Source organism: Corylus avellana, chromosome 8, assembly GCF_965113065.1.
Source record: "Corylus avellana chromosome 8, dhCorAvel1.hap1.2, whole genome shotgun sequence".
Taxonomy (NCBI): domain Eukaryota; kingdom Viridiplantae; phylum Streptophyta; class Magnoliopsida; order Fagales; family Betulaceae; genus Corylus; species Corylus avellana.
The window spans coordinates 107,488-123,981 of NC_142497.1; the positions used below are offsets into that span (position 1 = coordinate 107,488).

Sequence of the window (16,494 nt, forward strand, 5' to 3'; positions counted from 1 at the left end):
AGATATAAAAGAAAATGTAACAGTAAGATGACTGTGTTTCATTTAGTGAAATATTTGGTGAATGAAGCTACAGAGAGAGTACCACTAATCTGGATTTCTCCGCTTAGCGCTTCAAAGCTCAACTGCCCGAAAATTGGATGTCGGAACAAGCGGTCATGGACCGTGAAAATGTCAAGTACGGCAACAAGGGAGTCCCAACTTATATCTCACCAGCTAGTCATAACCTTTGAATGAGCAAATGCCCATTTCAAAGAATTTGGAGTAAAATATTATAAGCATAGCTGAAGAAGAAGCAGAGAAACAGAGCAAGGAAAGAGAGAGAGAGAGAGGTAGTTGAAATCTCACAGGTGGGCTCAATGCTGACGAAAGAATTTATGTCTCTGCTCTTGCTATGACTAAAAGCTATTTCATCACGTAGGAAAAAACCCTGCAAACTTTTTTCTTTATCAAGACATCTATGAAGGCCATGTGAAAGCATGAAGTTAAGCCACATTTTTTTCATATATATTTTTACAGACAATCATTGTTGGATTCTTGCTTCTTGACAAAATACCTTCCCTCTCACTGCATGAGAGAGAGATAGAGAGAGCAGCCTGTTGGTGAGGGCCCCATTATGGTTTGCAGCATGAAGCATTTTCACTCTTCAGCCCGGTGGGTAGAGTGAAAGAGCCTTAAGTTCACTTTCACTGTCCCAGACTAATTTAGCTGCCATTAATGACTTTGTATTAGAGCTCACCAACCAGGAGCTTTCCACATTCTCAATCTTCCAATCTCTATCAGGCTCCTATCTTTAATGGATGATCGAGTATTTGAAGTTTGCAAACTACTCCAAGATAGACCAATCAATGGACCTAAGAAAATTCGGTTCCATCTTACGATGATGACCCAAACAACAACAACAACAACAACAAGAAAAAAATAAATAAAATAAATAAAAAATAAAAAAATAAAAAAAGTTATGATCCAACTTCCTTTTCGATTAATAATGTGTAATTGCTTTTGATCTTGTTAAAAAATGACATAACAAATATTTACAAAACCCAATTCTTTTTTCTTTTTTTTTTTTTGTCCTTTTTCTCCTGGCATACAAATTTCTCTTGTTATGTATTAAATTAAGTTAAAAGACAACCAAATGTTCACTAAACTTATTCTTTGTTTGTTTTTTTTTTTTTTTTTTTTTTTTTTTTTGTCCTTAATTTTCTCTAGGCATAGGCCGAAAACTGTTCCTCAAAAAAAAAAAAAAAAGAAGTTGCCAAAAATTGTGATAGCCTTGGTGTTCAGCATGAATATGGTTATTGCTAGGAGTAATGGAGAGTAGTTTAAGAGGAAGAAAAAAAAAACAAACAAACAAACCAAAAAAAAAAAAAAAAAAAAAAGGAGGGCTTTTGGACTTCTGATCTCCATGTAAAGTAGGGTAACATACTAACATTAGAAATTCTCAAGTGCCTCCATGAAGAAGGGCAGCAACTTCCCCAACCCATCACTTTAGTTAATCACGTTTAAATTATGAAAATTACTTGAGGAAAAACATGAAGATTTAGTGGAGGATTGGTTTTATGGTGGTCAACTCCAAAATTAGCGTTACAGTAGCTTCAATAAGACAAGGGCCATTTACTGGGTGTTGGATGGTGGGGAGTGGGAGTGGGAGTGCCATTCATTTATGAGCAAATAGGCATGATTAACAATTTTTGTGTTTGTTGTTGGTGAAGACGGATGGGGCCATGCCATCAGCCATGGTGAGTCACATAGGTGATAGGGCCCGGTTTTGGTAATGCCGTAATGGGAAGGAGCGTCATCGTAATTTATGGGGTTGGTTGGTGCTACTCACCCAAATCTTTTTTTACTCGACACTTCTTTTTTAATTTGGCTTATCACACATACTTTGGATGTTTTTTTAGTTCTGGAAAAATAATTCCACAATCATGGGATTATTGCTTTTTCGCTTTCAAAGATAAATTAGAAAAATAAATAAATAAATCCATTATCTTATTATTTCCTTCTCTTTGTTCTCCATCAACTTTAAGACCCGGCTTTAAAACTACAGCACATCTGCCGTAAAAAATACAAGGGTCCGGATTCAACGTTGTGTTAAAGCTTACGGTTTTTTTTTGGTTTTTTTTGTTAACCAGTAAAAAGAACTAGTCTAAGGCTTGGGAACGGGTTCTGAGATTTGTTTTTTTTTTTAAGATTTCTTTGTGACGTTGTCTCTTTTCAAGCAAAAAACTTTCTTTCTTTTCAATTTTTTTTTTTTTTTTCTTCTCTAAAAAACACTTTCGTTCATATTTTTTTGTTGGCTTATTATCCGATAAAAGTTGCCAAAATCTTTTAGAATTAAATCCAACACTGGCCCACGCGGCTGTAAAGTCATTTTGTCCCTTCTACTCAAAAGCGGGAGAGGGAACCCTACTTCAGAAACACAACAAAGCTTAATCCAAAATTAACATTATAAGATTGATGACAATGAATTACATGATTCTCACTCACCAAAAAAAAAAAAAAAATTACATGATTCTAGATTATTTCCAACATTATATAATGCCCGTGAGCAACTGAATTACAAGATAACATCCCTGCCCGCTGCAACTTTGTATCAAACAACTACTTTTACCAATACCTCAAAGAGAAGACCCAGCTCCAGAACAAATGGGTATAAATCAAGTATCCTGGGGCGTCTCAAATCTTGTTGGAGTGTCAATGCCCATCATACAGCAAAGACCTGATATTAAGATTATAAGCAAAACAATGCCCTAAAGCATTGGGGAAGCAACAGCGTTAGCAAGTACTTTACAGAAGTCCTTGTAAAATTAAAGTAGAACCAATGAAATCCTACATACTCATAAGATTGTAAAATACCCCTCAAGCCGTAAAACCTAAAAATAAGAGTTGGGGGGGGTGGGGGGGTGGGGGTAAAGTTGTTACATAAAAGAAGAAAGGCAAGTTTCCTTTGAAAATTACTTATAACCTATAACTAAAGGGTGTTATGATCTTCATACATAACCAGATGTTCACAAGAAAAATAAGATAAATGAGATTTCTCCTTTGACACAGTGGCCCAAGAAAGTAAAAGTAGGAGCCACAGTTTATGAAATGTTATTTACTTGCATTTTTTGCATACACGAGTTCTGCTATTGCTCAAATCCTATAATATAACGCATGTTCCCTACTCCAAATAAAGGGAAGGCAACAGAAAAAAGAGGATGATTGTAACACCCTCTTCCCATAGGAAGACAATATTACGCATTTCTTAATCAGAAACATGAGGATTAATAAGTGAATTAAAAGACGTTTGATCTTCCTATACTTGCAGCCAGCACTAAAGGAAACATGTGGGTATCTGATTTCTTCTCTTAAACAACATGAATATGGTTTCTACAACATGATTGCATGATTTTCCTGAGTGCGTGACAATAGCATAACATGTGTATGAGTCAGTGAGTGTTGCATTGCATCATTGTAGGGACCAAACACTAAGATTAGGTTGCTGCAGAAAAATCTGAAGCACTGCAGTCACCATGAAAGGTGGCTGCATAGCCTTTTTGGAAAGATATTTTCACAATAATTGGACCCTAAAATAAACTCTGTTTGATTTGTCTTCCTAATGGTCCAAACCATGTGATCATTGGATACTTGTGGGGTTTACAGCGAAGTGATCTTCGCTAACATGTTGCTGGAATTACAGCGCACACACAAACACACTAGTTGAACCTTGAGGCCTTAAAAACCTATATTTTTGCCCAAGACCAGATCTGTCTAGGGAACCTTATGGTGACCTAAGAACCCTATAAAGACTAGATATGTGGTGTTGAGAAGACCTACACTGTAGAGAGTACGAGAATAAACTCACCTAGCATGATCCAAGTGTAGTAATTGAGCATAGCATGACCATTCAAGAAAAAATTTGAACTTGAAATATGAAATAAGAATGTTTAGGAGGATCAAACAAAGGAAAAGAATGAATGATTTATGAGAGCATTGACAATAGTAATTGTTGTAAATGTTTGATTAGGTTGCTAAGTGAAGAGTGTTGAACTTTTGAAGCTACAGAGTGAAGTAAGAAGATATGATCATACCTTTGCTTTCTTCTAAATGTCAATGTCATGTTTTCTTAAAGTTGTTTTCAATGTATATGATATAATGTTATCCTTTATTCCGCAGCCCTTTTATGTATCCTAAACTATATGCTGAAAAAAAAGTTTTAATGTAAATGACTTTAAGTGCATGATTATGCTACATTATACACGTTATAATACGTTATGACGTTTGATGAAACGTGAATTAAAAGAAAGAAATTAGAGAAAATGAAGTGATTGTATCAATGCATGAAATGTTTAAAATGTTTTTCTTGGCCATATGAATGATGTGCAATGGTACCGGAACTAATGGACGGGGGCAGCCATCTTGTATGGTCTGCTGGGAATGGTACACTCAAGTGCACCATAGTTTTTCAAGTAATGTCCATATCCTAAACACGGCTCCACCTGTGGCCACGGGAATGGAGTCGAGATCCTCGTGATCGCCAACCCTTACACATGGAGTAATTGTGTGTCGGCCATCAAGAGTTTAAAGGAAAGAAAGGATTTATAATGATGAATGCTTTATTTTTGCCTTCTTGATGTTTTGAAAGTTAAAATTGTTTCTAACATTTGTTGCCTCCTGGGCATAAGGATAAACTGCTTAGCCCGTTAGGGGTGAAAGCTCCTGGGTTACCTGGTAACTGGTTCTAGCGGGTAGGGTCAGTTACCCGTAGGAGTTTGATTAACAGTGAGGATTATTGTACAGTATGCATTTGCGACATGCAATTAATCTGAGCAAAGTTCTCCTACGTTATCAAAAAAAAAAAATTGTTTCTAACATTATTTATTGTATGTTGTATCTACTTACTGAGTATTCGACTCACCTTTTATTTTTATGTTTTAAAACAACCCAGATGATGACTTGGATTGTTCTACAAGCTAGAGAAACTAGAGAGAGAAGCCTTCACATAAAAGAGGAATTGAATAAGTGCACCTAGCATATTAGTTGTTTGTTCCAACATACTTTCTATAATAAGACTAAAGGTTTAAGTTTTTATGGGATGAGGTGTAATAACAGTAATGTGATGGTTTAAGTTTAAATTATTATGAGACATTTGATTTTCTTTAATTTTTAGTTTATGGAATTCTTATATCCTCGTGCTTTTGATTAAGAAATGTGTAATATCGTCTTCCTATGGGAAAGGGGTGTTACAAGAGTGGCATGTGATATTTCTTTTGTTTCTACTTTTTCTAAGTCTTTAGATTTTAGGTTCTTCTTTCTCTATGGGTTAGAGGTTCTTTTGTATACTTCTTATATACTTGGGTTGTGCCCCTCTGAATGATGGCTAAATTGTTTTCGTCTCATACCTTGCATGCCATCTGGAGTATTGTGATGTTCAGGTAATATTTAATTTAAAATTTTTAATGTTTGAATAGAGAATCTGTGAAACAGAAAAGCAGGAGCAGCCTAAACCATCATGCTTGTGATATGTTGTCAAAGAGGCAGGTAATATGTCACATGCAAGGCCAAAAGTGAAGAAGTTCACACAAGTTCAAGATCAAACAAAAGCACCATCATATCAAAATTTCTTATAAAACATGGGTAAGACAGCAACTTACAACTAGAAGTCCCTCCAAAAGTGACGATTTAATCTGGCAAACTTCATCACAGAATGTAGAATTGACTGATCCATTTCCTGAGGCACCTTCAGCAAGAAACCTTCCCAGTTCCTGATAAGGATACTGAATCGACCTGAAGGGATCTGAAACATAGAGAGCTGCATATTTTGCCCCCGATTGCTCCACAGAATTGATCAGCTCAGAGAAGATCTCACCTGCAGATTTGATTATAACATTCAAATGAATCCATGAGACTCACTTGACATATAACATAGATTAAACAGTTCAATTTACTAATACTCTCACACCCATGAAAACAATTTTAACTCAACATACTTTCATATTGTGGTTTGTCATGTTCTTTCGAGGTATGAGACCCTCCATGGCAGAACACAACCAAATTTGCTTGCCCCTTTTGCCTTTTTACAATCCTTGAAACCAGATAATCCTGTTCATATTATGGGTTATAGACAGCATCAAATCATTGTCATAGACCCCAAAATTTCAAAATGTCAAATATCGTCAAGTTGATTTACATGTACTGAGCGCAGATCTGCAAGTTTTTCAAACTTTTCACCCTCTACAGAACATGAATCCATGAAAGCAACATCACTGATTCCTAAACCATGCCCACACGTTTCTGTAAACCCTGAAACCAACAAATTTTCCATTGTCTCCTCCTCTGATGCAGCAACGTATGGGAATGCCATGGAAAAATTAGATCTTGTGAAAGAGACCTGTTCACATGAAATGGTAACTATTAATTAAGAAGCTTGGAGGTTTTATGTAATTTATGGGAACCCTGAGTCGTAAATTTCTAATAACAATACTAGTTAAATGTAGTTGGGCAAACACTACTTTCCTTGAGCAAGTCTACAAGAGCTGGGTCTGCATGTTTGCTAGCTGAAATATCAGAAGATTGCAACTGCAGAAAGCAAAGGGAACATCAGTAAATCACCTCCGTATGTTTCAGAAAGTTAAGCTTTACCAGCATAAAATATTACACGGGCTCTTAACCCTCTTTATGGTTCATGGAAAATACAAGAGAAAAATCCTTTAAAATATTCTCAAATGTGTTGGAACGAAGCCAATTTTAGAAGTCTTTTTCCCTTCCCCTATTTCTTTCCATTATGTAAAATGAGCCCACATTGTTAATCCTAGGCAAACAATTGAAAATATTTTCCAAATGAGCCCACGGACGCATGTGTTGGAATAGTAACAAGTGAGAGGTGTGGTTGGTTAAGTGGTCAAATTACCAGGTAATAATGACAAGCGTGATTGGCATACCAAAATTCACTGGTCTAAACTTTTTGCTTAAAGTGGTAACCCAACATGTAGCATCAACCCTTCCAAGAAAACTCCCACGATGTCAACTCTCAAAGCCAACAGTTCGATTGGGCAAATGTTTGATGTGACTATGTTGATCGTCTGTGGTTCACATAGTAGAGCAATGGTAACTCTCAAGTTAGCTCCACCCACGGTTAAGTAAAATCTCTAATCTATTGGTGGTGAGCTAATGCATCTGTGTTTGTATGGGTTGCTCATTTGCTAGTGTAAGGTGACTCACATATTAGCTCCACCCTTGAACAAAAGTGATTCTGAATGTGTGCAGGTGACCCCATTGAAACGCAACGCAAATCCCATGTTAGCTCCACTCATGGTTGAGTAAAGGGATCCTAATGGTGAGCATATGGTTCAAGGCTCTAACGGTGGTGAGGCAAGGAAACTGATTGTTTGTGACTCCATAGTTAGCTCCATCTAAGGTTGAGTAAAGACAATCCAATGGAGAGCATTGGACTTGATGATGGCACGTGACACCTAAATTGCTAAGAAAAAGGCTTTCATTTAGGGAGATAAGGCAGATTGCAGCTTGATGTACTATGGTCAAAGACTCACATGAAGGGGAAGGTTTGTTGGAATATTAATATTTAAGTGACATAAGTGGTCAAACACCCACATTAAGTAGCAGTCATTATATATATATATATAGTAGCAGCCATTAAATGAGTGGTTAATATAACATTGTCACTCTCAAACCCATTAACCTAAGTTTTGGAGTAAGCGTTCTCCTAAAATGTTGTATTGAGCATTAACTAAGAGACTTCCCAAGGTGTTAACTCTCAACTCTCACAAAGACATATGGACTTAGAGCCTTTGAGAATATCAGGAAAAAACTAGTAAGTTTTGCAACTATGAAATCATTAAGTAACCAACCCAAATTTTCAGGATTTTAAAATATAGATTATACAACACAGCTAAGACATATAGCCTTCAGTTTTAATTATCACTAAGCATGCTATTCTAGTAATTGCAAGGAATTCACAAAGATGAAATGAATTTCAAAGGAAATCTTAGTGGATTCTTTTCTTTTCTTTTTTAATGAAAGAACCTGAGTGTAAGTTTACATGATGAATTTGCGACAATTGAAAATTTTCTTACCTCTTTACCAACAAAGACCAGTGCTAGATCCACAGGGTGCTGAAGTTTCTTCCCCGAGCACTAAAGTAATTGAAAAATAAAAAGTTGCAATGTAAGGAAATGAAGAGAACCACAAAGGAACAGCTTACGTCTCTTTTAAAATTTGAGAGAACCGTATACTAAAATCTAATAGATGAAGGAAACTATTACTCTACCAGTAAGTTTGACCAGCCACCTTCAGTCAGAACAGACCTTACTAGCTCCTTTGGAGAGATGGTCTGATAATTTACAACATCTTTAACTAAGTTACTTGAGAACCTAAGATTAACCATGAATAACACAATATTAGATCCCAAGTCGTGGTAGCAACACAACAGGAAACTAGGAACATGGGCACAGAGCAGAAAATCATGTTCAGAACAATAATGAATTTATCATTGGGCTGCAAAGTGAAGCATAACATCAGTGTGTTGACAATATGAAAAATTGTTACAAACAAACAACACAAGCTGCACATGAAAAAGTGCATGGTCTTGCTGTCTCAAGTTTGATAGTAAATAAATTTTAATTTTTAGTAAGAACCAATTAAGTAGTTCCTTCAAATGCACAAATGCCAAAGTGCCATTCCTTCCTCTCTTACTCCACACACGCACACACACAAATTTTAATTTTTAGTCAGAACCAATTAAGTAGTTCCTTCAAATGCACAAATCCCAAAGTGCCGTTCCCTCCTCACACAAATCCCGGCGTGCCATTCCTTCCTCTACACACACACACACACACACACATATATATATATTGACAAGTAATGTATATGCAGGAATGAATCGATAAAGTTATCAAAATTTTGATAGAATGAAGATGCAATTTTAAAAACTTGAAAGCTGAAAATAGAAAGTGTGTTATGCATCCCACAGCTTACAATGTATATGCAGGAATGAATCGATAATATTATCAAAATTTTGAAAATAAAAAGTGTGTTAGTCTCATTAAGCATCCCATAGCGTGCGCGCACACACACACACACAAATAGAAAGTGTGTTAGTCTCATTAAGCATCCCATAGCTTACGCGCGCGCACACACACACATACATATATATAGATAAGTAATGTATATGCAGGAATGAATCGATAAAGTTATCAAAATTTTGATAGAACGAAGATGCAATTTTATAAACTTGAAAGCTGAAAATAGAAAGTGTGTTAGCCTCATTAATACCATAGCTTACACTTCAAAAATATATTTCTTTTTTGTACATAAGTGCCACCCCACACCACCCACCCCCTCCCCCCCCCCCCCCCCCCCCCCCCACGCGCAGGCAGAAGGGTGGGGTTTTGCAGTACTTGATTACAGGAAACAGAGAAGATGGTGACTTCCTGGCAGCAAAGATCCTAACCCTCTTTTTTCAGCTCAGAAGATTTAGAAGTGGTAAGGGATAGGAGTGGGCACCGAACCGAAAGCTGTCGACTGCCAGGAATGACCTCCAAACAGACCAACCACCACATGGCTCCCAAATGCAAACACTGATGGCTGTCGGTCACTTTGTTGATGGTAGCTGGGTGGTGTTACAGGTGCCAGATCTTGCACTTGGGGGTGCTTTCCTCGTTGGTGCTCTAAAAAAGCTTTATTGGGTATGGTTGGGTATGGTTGGGTTTGACTTGTTGTCACTGGAATATCTTGCAGGGGTCAGTTGGGTAAGTAGTATCAGTTTTCCAACAGCCAACCCGACCCCCTGTTGGAGATAGCAAAAACCGACTGTTTCAGGTCAGTGTCGGTACCAAACATCAAGTTGGGGTTGGGATCGATTATTTTGCCCACCCATACTAGGAGGTTCACGAATATTAAAACTATTTAACTGACTAGAGTTCTTGGGTGCAAATTAGCTCATTAGACAAATCAGGAAACAGGCTTAGTAAAATTTATCAAGTTCATGTTGAATGGATGTATATTTGGAAGAGATATTGGCGTAAGCTCCAAAATATAACTTGAATATGTGCATATACTTGAACAAGGGTTCTATTGACATAAGATTGAAATCTGAGTAAAGAGAAAGCCTTGATCATACTCTAGAATATTAGAAAAATGGATTAAAAGAGTGCACGTTCGTACTCATCATCGAGGTGAGGTGACCAGAGAAAAGCGGGCGCGGTGGTGGAAGGCAAGGCCAGCCCACCCGGAACCTCGCCCACAAACACAAGCAGAACTAAAATCAAGGCCGACACCATAGTCGAAGAAGCCGTCTTCGTCTTCATCTCCGTCCTAGATAGAATCGCCAAACATATGTTACTCGCATACATAAAATTCACATAAAAACTAACAGGATCATAGGGAAACAGAGAGAAGAAGATGAATTGCGCGGAATAAGAGAGGGCACCAGGAGATTGAAAAAAAAATGTGAACAGAATCATTAGATCTTCGGGAAAATTACCAGAGAAGAAGCAGAGCTGAGATTGCCTTTTTGGTTGGGGTTAGGGCTAGGCTTTTGGTTTTAGATATAAAATATCATCAAAAAAGACGATTCGATTGAAAGATGATGTTACAGAGGGCGATCTTGAAATCTCAAAGAGAAGTAAGTACACGCCTCCTCACAGAGAATAACAGCCTAAGTAATGTAGGCCGTATCACGTATCACGTATGTGATGTGCGATCCTTCCTTCGGCTGGTGCCTGGCCCGGGACTACCAGCATTTTGCACCTAGGCCCACCTTCAGACTGATATATCATACTTTATCCCCAATATTTTTCAATATTACACTTTCTCTCCCCTCCCCCTCTCTCTCTCTCTGAGTCCACGTGTCTCAATAGTGGGCTGGATTGGGCTGAGTTAGCGCTCCCCGGCTCCGGCCCAGCCCGTTTGCAAATTCACACTAGATTCTGAATGCCACTTGCTTGCCATTTACAATCATGATACTAAAATGTTATGGGCTACCTTTTACAACTACGTACACAATGACTGATGATCATGCTTATATATATATAGGAACAGATTCTTCTTTAGAATTTTTCATTTTATGATCTGGAATATGACAATATATATATATGTGTAGAGGCCACCATGCATGCTTTTTGTTGTTGACATTAAATTAATACCACATGTTCATGAACCCCTAAGGACTAACACCAACAATAGCACCCCAGCCCACCAACACCGGTGAGTAAAGGAAACAATCAGAAACAATATATAGCAGCCCCCTTAATTCTTTGGCCTATGTGCCAATTAGAAGCTATTGGGCCGATCGTTTGTTTAACTCAATCATTTTCTTTTTCTTTTTTCTTTTTTATAAATATTCTTGGTCACATTGCTGTAATGTCTATAATACGACACATACATGCATGGTACTCTTTCTATATATATCTAGGGCTAGGTTGTCGTATTTAATACGTACTAAGAAGGTTAGTTTGAGAGTAAATGGTCCTCAGATGTCTCAACCAATTCAAGTGAGATCTTATAAAGAGCTTTGCACAGATAGGTGAAAAACTTGTGAATGCCCTCTCATCTGTCATGTGAGTGCTATTAAGGCAATCAAGCTAAAAACCCCATTCACGTACAGTACCGCTCCCATTCACTCCATTCACGTTATAATTATAAAAAATAAAAATAAAAATAAAAATAAAAATAAAAATAAAAAATAAAAAAAATCTAGTAAATTAAGTTCAACGACCCCCAGCCGATCAAGCCTTCACAAATCACAACCAATGAAGGACCTGTCCTTGTTTCTCCTCAAGAATTCTCTGGGAGCGAAGATGAAGAAGGGTATCAGAAATTTTTGCAACGGCGATGACTCAACCTCAACCCTCAATCAGCACAATAAAGCCAACCATGGCGAGTACTCCTCCTCCAACAAGTCCCCTGCAGCTAGCTCCCCTTACAATATTATGCACATTAATAATCCGAATTCAGGAGAAAGCCCAACGCTGGAGGAGATGATATTGCAGTTGGAATTAGAAGAGGAGATTGCCAGAAAAGCAAAGCTGCTTAATGATCAGTACTGCAGCCGAGTACATGGGGGCAGGATGTCATGTGTGAACAACTCTGACATCTTGAGGTCTGCTAGGAATGCATTGAACCAGTACCCTCGCTTTTCTCTAGATGGAAAGGATGCCATGTACCGGTCTTCGTTCAGAAACATGAATGGTATTGAAAAGACAGGTGGCAGAAAATCAGTCTGCTGTGACCATGGATTAAGAGGGAGATTCTCGGCGGGAAATGATCATGATCATGATCATTTCGATTCCAGCTTAATTAATAATAAGACTTGGTCTTTAGCGGGAGAGAGTAGTGTGGTATGGTGCAAACCTGGAGTGGTTGCTAAGTTGATGGGTCTGGAGGCCATGCCATTGCCGCCGTTGATCAGTACTAGCAGAGATGGCAAAGAAAAGTTGAGCTCTATCTCTATCATAAAGAGGCAGAATCTCAGGAGGAGAGCCGAAAGACATGAAATAGAGAGAAGACTTGCCATGGATCAGATTCATAGTAACGGTACTTGTGATGGCGGAACCAAGAGGCCGGGAAGGAATAGGATGGCTTCCTGTTCAAGGACTACTACTGGATACTGCGTTATGAAGCCGGTTCAAGTGGAACCTGCAGCGAGTGTTGCAGCAGTTTGGCCAGCGAGGCGCTTTCTCTAGACTTGTTAAAACTGTTGCTTAATTGTAATATTAATAAATAATATCCCTTTTTACACAATGTTCCGTTAATTATAGCCTTTTCTTTAATGCCAATGTCTCCCTCGGCCGTTTAATAATTGTCAGTTTCATGTATGTATATATATATATGATCGATCAGTTTGTTCACAAGGCCATTATTAATTATATTTATATATAGAAGCAGGTATTACGTACAATATATCAATTTTGTTGCACCCCATGGGGTTTCATTGATTTGCAGATGATTTGATTTATACAATATGTTTGTGGTTTATAAAATGGTAATTAAGAAGATATATACAAATTTTATTTTGGTGGATTTAGATTTTCCTTCCTTTAATTAGGGTGCATGATTGGGTTTCCTTTGTTGGTGTGTTACAAGTTGCTTGATGGAGTTTCCCCTGTTGATCAGTGATTGTATGTTCACACACTACAAAAAAACAATTTTTTTTTTACTAGAGTTTTCTGACGTGTTGGGTGTCTGACACGTCAGAAATTTTTTTTGACGTGACGCTTCTGACGTGCGTCGATTGTCAGAAGCATAGGTGTCAGGAAAATTTTTTTCCTGATGTGCCAATGGGTAAAACGTCAGAATTTTCTGACGTTCCACTATCCCACACGTCAGAAAATTGATAAATTAAATAAAAAATTAATTTTTCTTTTTTTAAATTTTTTCTAGAATTTATTTATTTATTTTAATTAAAATTAATTTTCAATTAAATTTTTTTTTTTTTTTTTTGGGAATTTCTCTGCACGGTAGTGCAGATCTCCCATGGATCTGCCATGGCCACTCCCTCTCTTCTTTTCTCTTCTTTTCTCCCTCTCTAGCTCTCTTCTTTTCTCCATGAGCTCTCCCTTTTCTCCATTTTCTCACTATCTCCCTCTTCTTTTCGATCTCCATGGTGCAGTTCTGGTTTGAGTTTTTGAAAATATTTTCAAAAACTCAAACCGAAAAAATCTTCAAAAAATTAAAACCAACCATCAAAAAATCAATCTGACAAACCCAAAAAATCTTCTTATCGATCTTCTCCTATTCTTCTTCTTCTTCTTCTTCTCTTCTCCATTTTTTTTTTTTTCTTCTTCTTCTTCTCTTCTCCTTTTCTTTTTCTTCTTCTTCTGCTTCGATCTGCTGCATGCTTCTCAATTTTTTCCCTTCTCACCTTCTGTTTTTCTTCTTCCTTTAGAGGTGCCGTGCAGTCGGTGCACACTGCACAGAAGCAGGGAGATTCAGACATGCAGGAGAGAGAATGCACATGTGTGGGGAAAATAAATGAAGAGGGAAAAAGTTGATGGTGGAAATAAAAAGAGGGAAAAAAAAGTTTAAAATCCCGCTTATTTTTTGAGTTTTGTTGGGCCACTTGAGGTGATTTTCTGACATGCCAGGTGTCGCACGTCAGGAATTTCTGACGTGCCACACATGGCACGTCAGGAATCTACTCAAAAAAATAATAAATAATTATCTATATAAATATATATAGCTATATATATATATATATATATATAATTTTGCTGATGTGGCAAACTACCACGTCAGCAAAATTCTGACGTGGTACATCCACACGTCAGAAAAATTCTGACGTGGTAGGTCTCACCACGTCAGCAATTATATAAATGTTTATCTTTTGAAATCTGAAATATTTTCTTGACGTTCAAATATTTTACACGTCAGAAAAAAAATTTCTGATGTTTTAAATTTTAAATGTCAGAAAATTGCTGACGTGGCAAAAAATATGATACTGTAGCCACGTCAGAAAATGCCTGTTTTTTTGTAGTGACAGGTAAGATAAGTGGCGGACGATGTTGAGATTGGTGCACATGCATGAAAGAAAAAAGAGTGTGATGACGAATCGGATTATACTAATTTTTAACTTTCTAATTCTAATTTTGTGTTGAGTTTGAGAATGGTGTCAAAAATTAACAATTTTACCTATGATAGCCAGGTAAGATCCTCCTTGTATACAATTTTACCTACGTAGTTGAGCCTTGATGAGTCATTTATCATAAATGTTAGCCTATTATTGTATGGTTGCTAAATGAAGCATGCTAGGGCTTCTTGGGGTTGTTGTTGGACTATCCCATGTAGAGAAAATGAATCATGGGTTGAAACCCTCCATTTATGGGCCATGAGCACAAGGAAATAGGATATGGGTCGTATGATCATATGCTCAATAAAATATAAGGAATGTTGATGGACATCCTATAGGATCTCTGCTTATTAATTTGTTCCTTTCAAATGAAATATATATCACCATTTACGTACTAGCTAGTAACACAATTCAGATGTAAAGAAGTGGTTGACATTTAGTTGAACAGGAATTGAATAATATGAAGATATCTCTATTTCACTTGAATTGCAGGATCTTTTTTTTTTTAAGGGGGAAATCATTCCAATCTCATTCAATGATGAAGTATTATGAGTAAAAAGCTCTTATAGCACAGAGTATGTAAAAAGCTCTGAAGCAATCATATAGCCGAAGTTATGAGGTTCCAAACATTATAGATACATACAAAACAATTTAGCATTTAAGACCTATTTATGACAACAACATCCGCTAACTGGGAATGTCAACTCGGTCCAGTTTTCCGGTTCTTGGTTTTGGGCAATAGGAACTGGAAACCGGGACCCCAGTTAACCAGGATCCAGATTATCGGCCGGTTCTGATTTGTACCTCGTCTGGTAACCGGTTCCGGTTTGTACCCGGTCTGGTAACCGGATTTTCTTCTTCTCCCTTATCTCTTTAATATGCTTTTGCTTAGCTCTTCAATCTCTTTTTCTGTCACTGCTATTTTGCATGTCGTTGGAGTTGCAGGAAGATTGCTACGGAGATCCCGAAGAATTGGAGGTCTGTCTCCATTCACGAAAATTTTGGGACTATTATTGTGAGAATGAAGAGTTATTGTGGATCGAGAAAATCATTTGGGGTTTGGTTTATGATACAGTGTGACTTGGTGGGTTGCAACGAAGAACAACAATAAAGTAGCGGATAACTAATTCTAGATCTTGAGCCTATCAATGACCTAAGAATTCTTCTCAAAATATAGAGTCTATCTATGATTTTAAGGAAAAATAGAAAGAAATCAATAATAAACAACAACTGTTTTCTCTAAAGGCTATAAGTATATATTTATAACCTAAAACCCTAAATCTAATAAAATATGACATAAATACCCCCAAAACCCTAACCCTAATAAAATAACAACATAAAGTCGGTTTAGAAAATAAAACAAACTGATGGCTACGCAATCTGCATCATTCTCCCCCTGTTGGAGAGAATTCGTCCTCGAATTCGGCCTGTTCTTTCCACGGTCCTTCGAATGCCTTATCAACTCGTTCCACTTGCCCTTCCTTAAAATCAAAATAAGACAACACCTCATAATAAGCGTGATGCTCCTCATCATCGAAATACCTTGACGGTTGTCATGATAGCCACATACACCACTTGGCAATACTTTAGATTTGCTGTACTTTTCTCGCTCATTTTCCCTTCCACGTGCCATGAAAATACTCAAGAATGGGTCAACCATTGTTTCCCTTGTGAACATATAATTTTTCTCATCCACATAAAACTCACCATAATCTTTGTTAGGAAAATTTAAAATATTTTCAACAACATCGAAATCAACATAATCAACAGCTTCACCATTAAAATTAGGCATTTTACCTGAAAGGTCTTCACCACCCTCTTCATAATCGACGATGTCATCTATGGGCTCTTCTTCTTCCAATTGATCATCTTCGGGGTAAAGACCGTCAAACATGGAAAAAAGCCCATCTTCTTCGTATTCTTCCCTGTCC

General features: G+C 37.3%; 2 protein-coding genes across 2 annotated transcripts; one reads left to right on the top strand and one right to left on the bottom strand.

Moving 5' to 3' along the window:
- Nucleotides 1-2,422: 2,422 nt before the first annotated feature.
- LOC132163567 (2-C-methyl-D-erythritol 4-phosphate cytidylyltransferase) lies at nt 2,423-10,728 on the bottom strand. The gene is made up of 9 exons (XM_059573894.2): nt 10,481-10,728; nt 10,162-10,311; nt 8,267-8,369; nt 8,073-8,132; nt 6,495-6,558; nt 6,170-6,369; nt 5,970-6,081; nt 5,634-5,848; nt 2,423-2,747 (listed from the first exon to the last, which is right to left on the bottom strand). Exons 2-9 carry the CDS (start codon nt 10,302-10,304, stop codon nt 2,655-2,657), a joined length of 990 nt encoding a protein of 329 aa, XP_059429877.1. The 5' UTR covers nt 10,305-10,311; nt 10,481-10,728; the 3' UTR covers nt 2,423-2,654.
- A 1,012-nt stretch (nt 10,729-11,740) lies between these two features.
- LOC132164457 (uncharacterized) lies at nt 11,741-12,793 on the top strand. The gene has a single exon (XM_059574973.2). It carries the CDS (start codon nt 11,748-11,750, stop codon nt 12,678-12,680), a length of 933 nt encoding a protein of 310 aa, XP_059430956.2. The 5' UTR covers nt 11,741-11,747; the 3' UTR covers nt 12,681-12,793.
- The last annotated feature ends 3,701 nt before the right edge of the window (nt 12,794-16,494 follow it).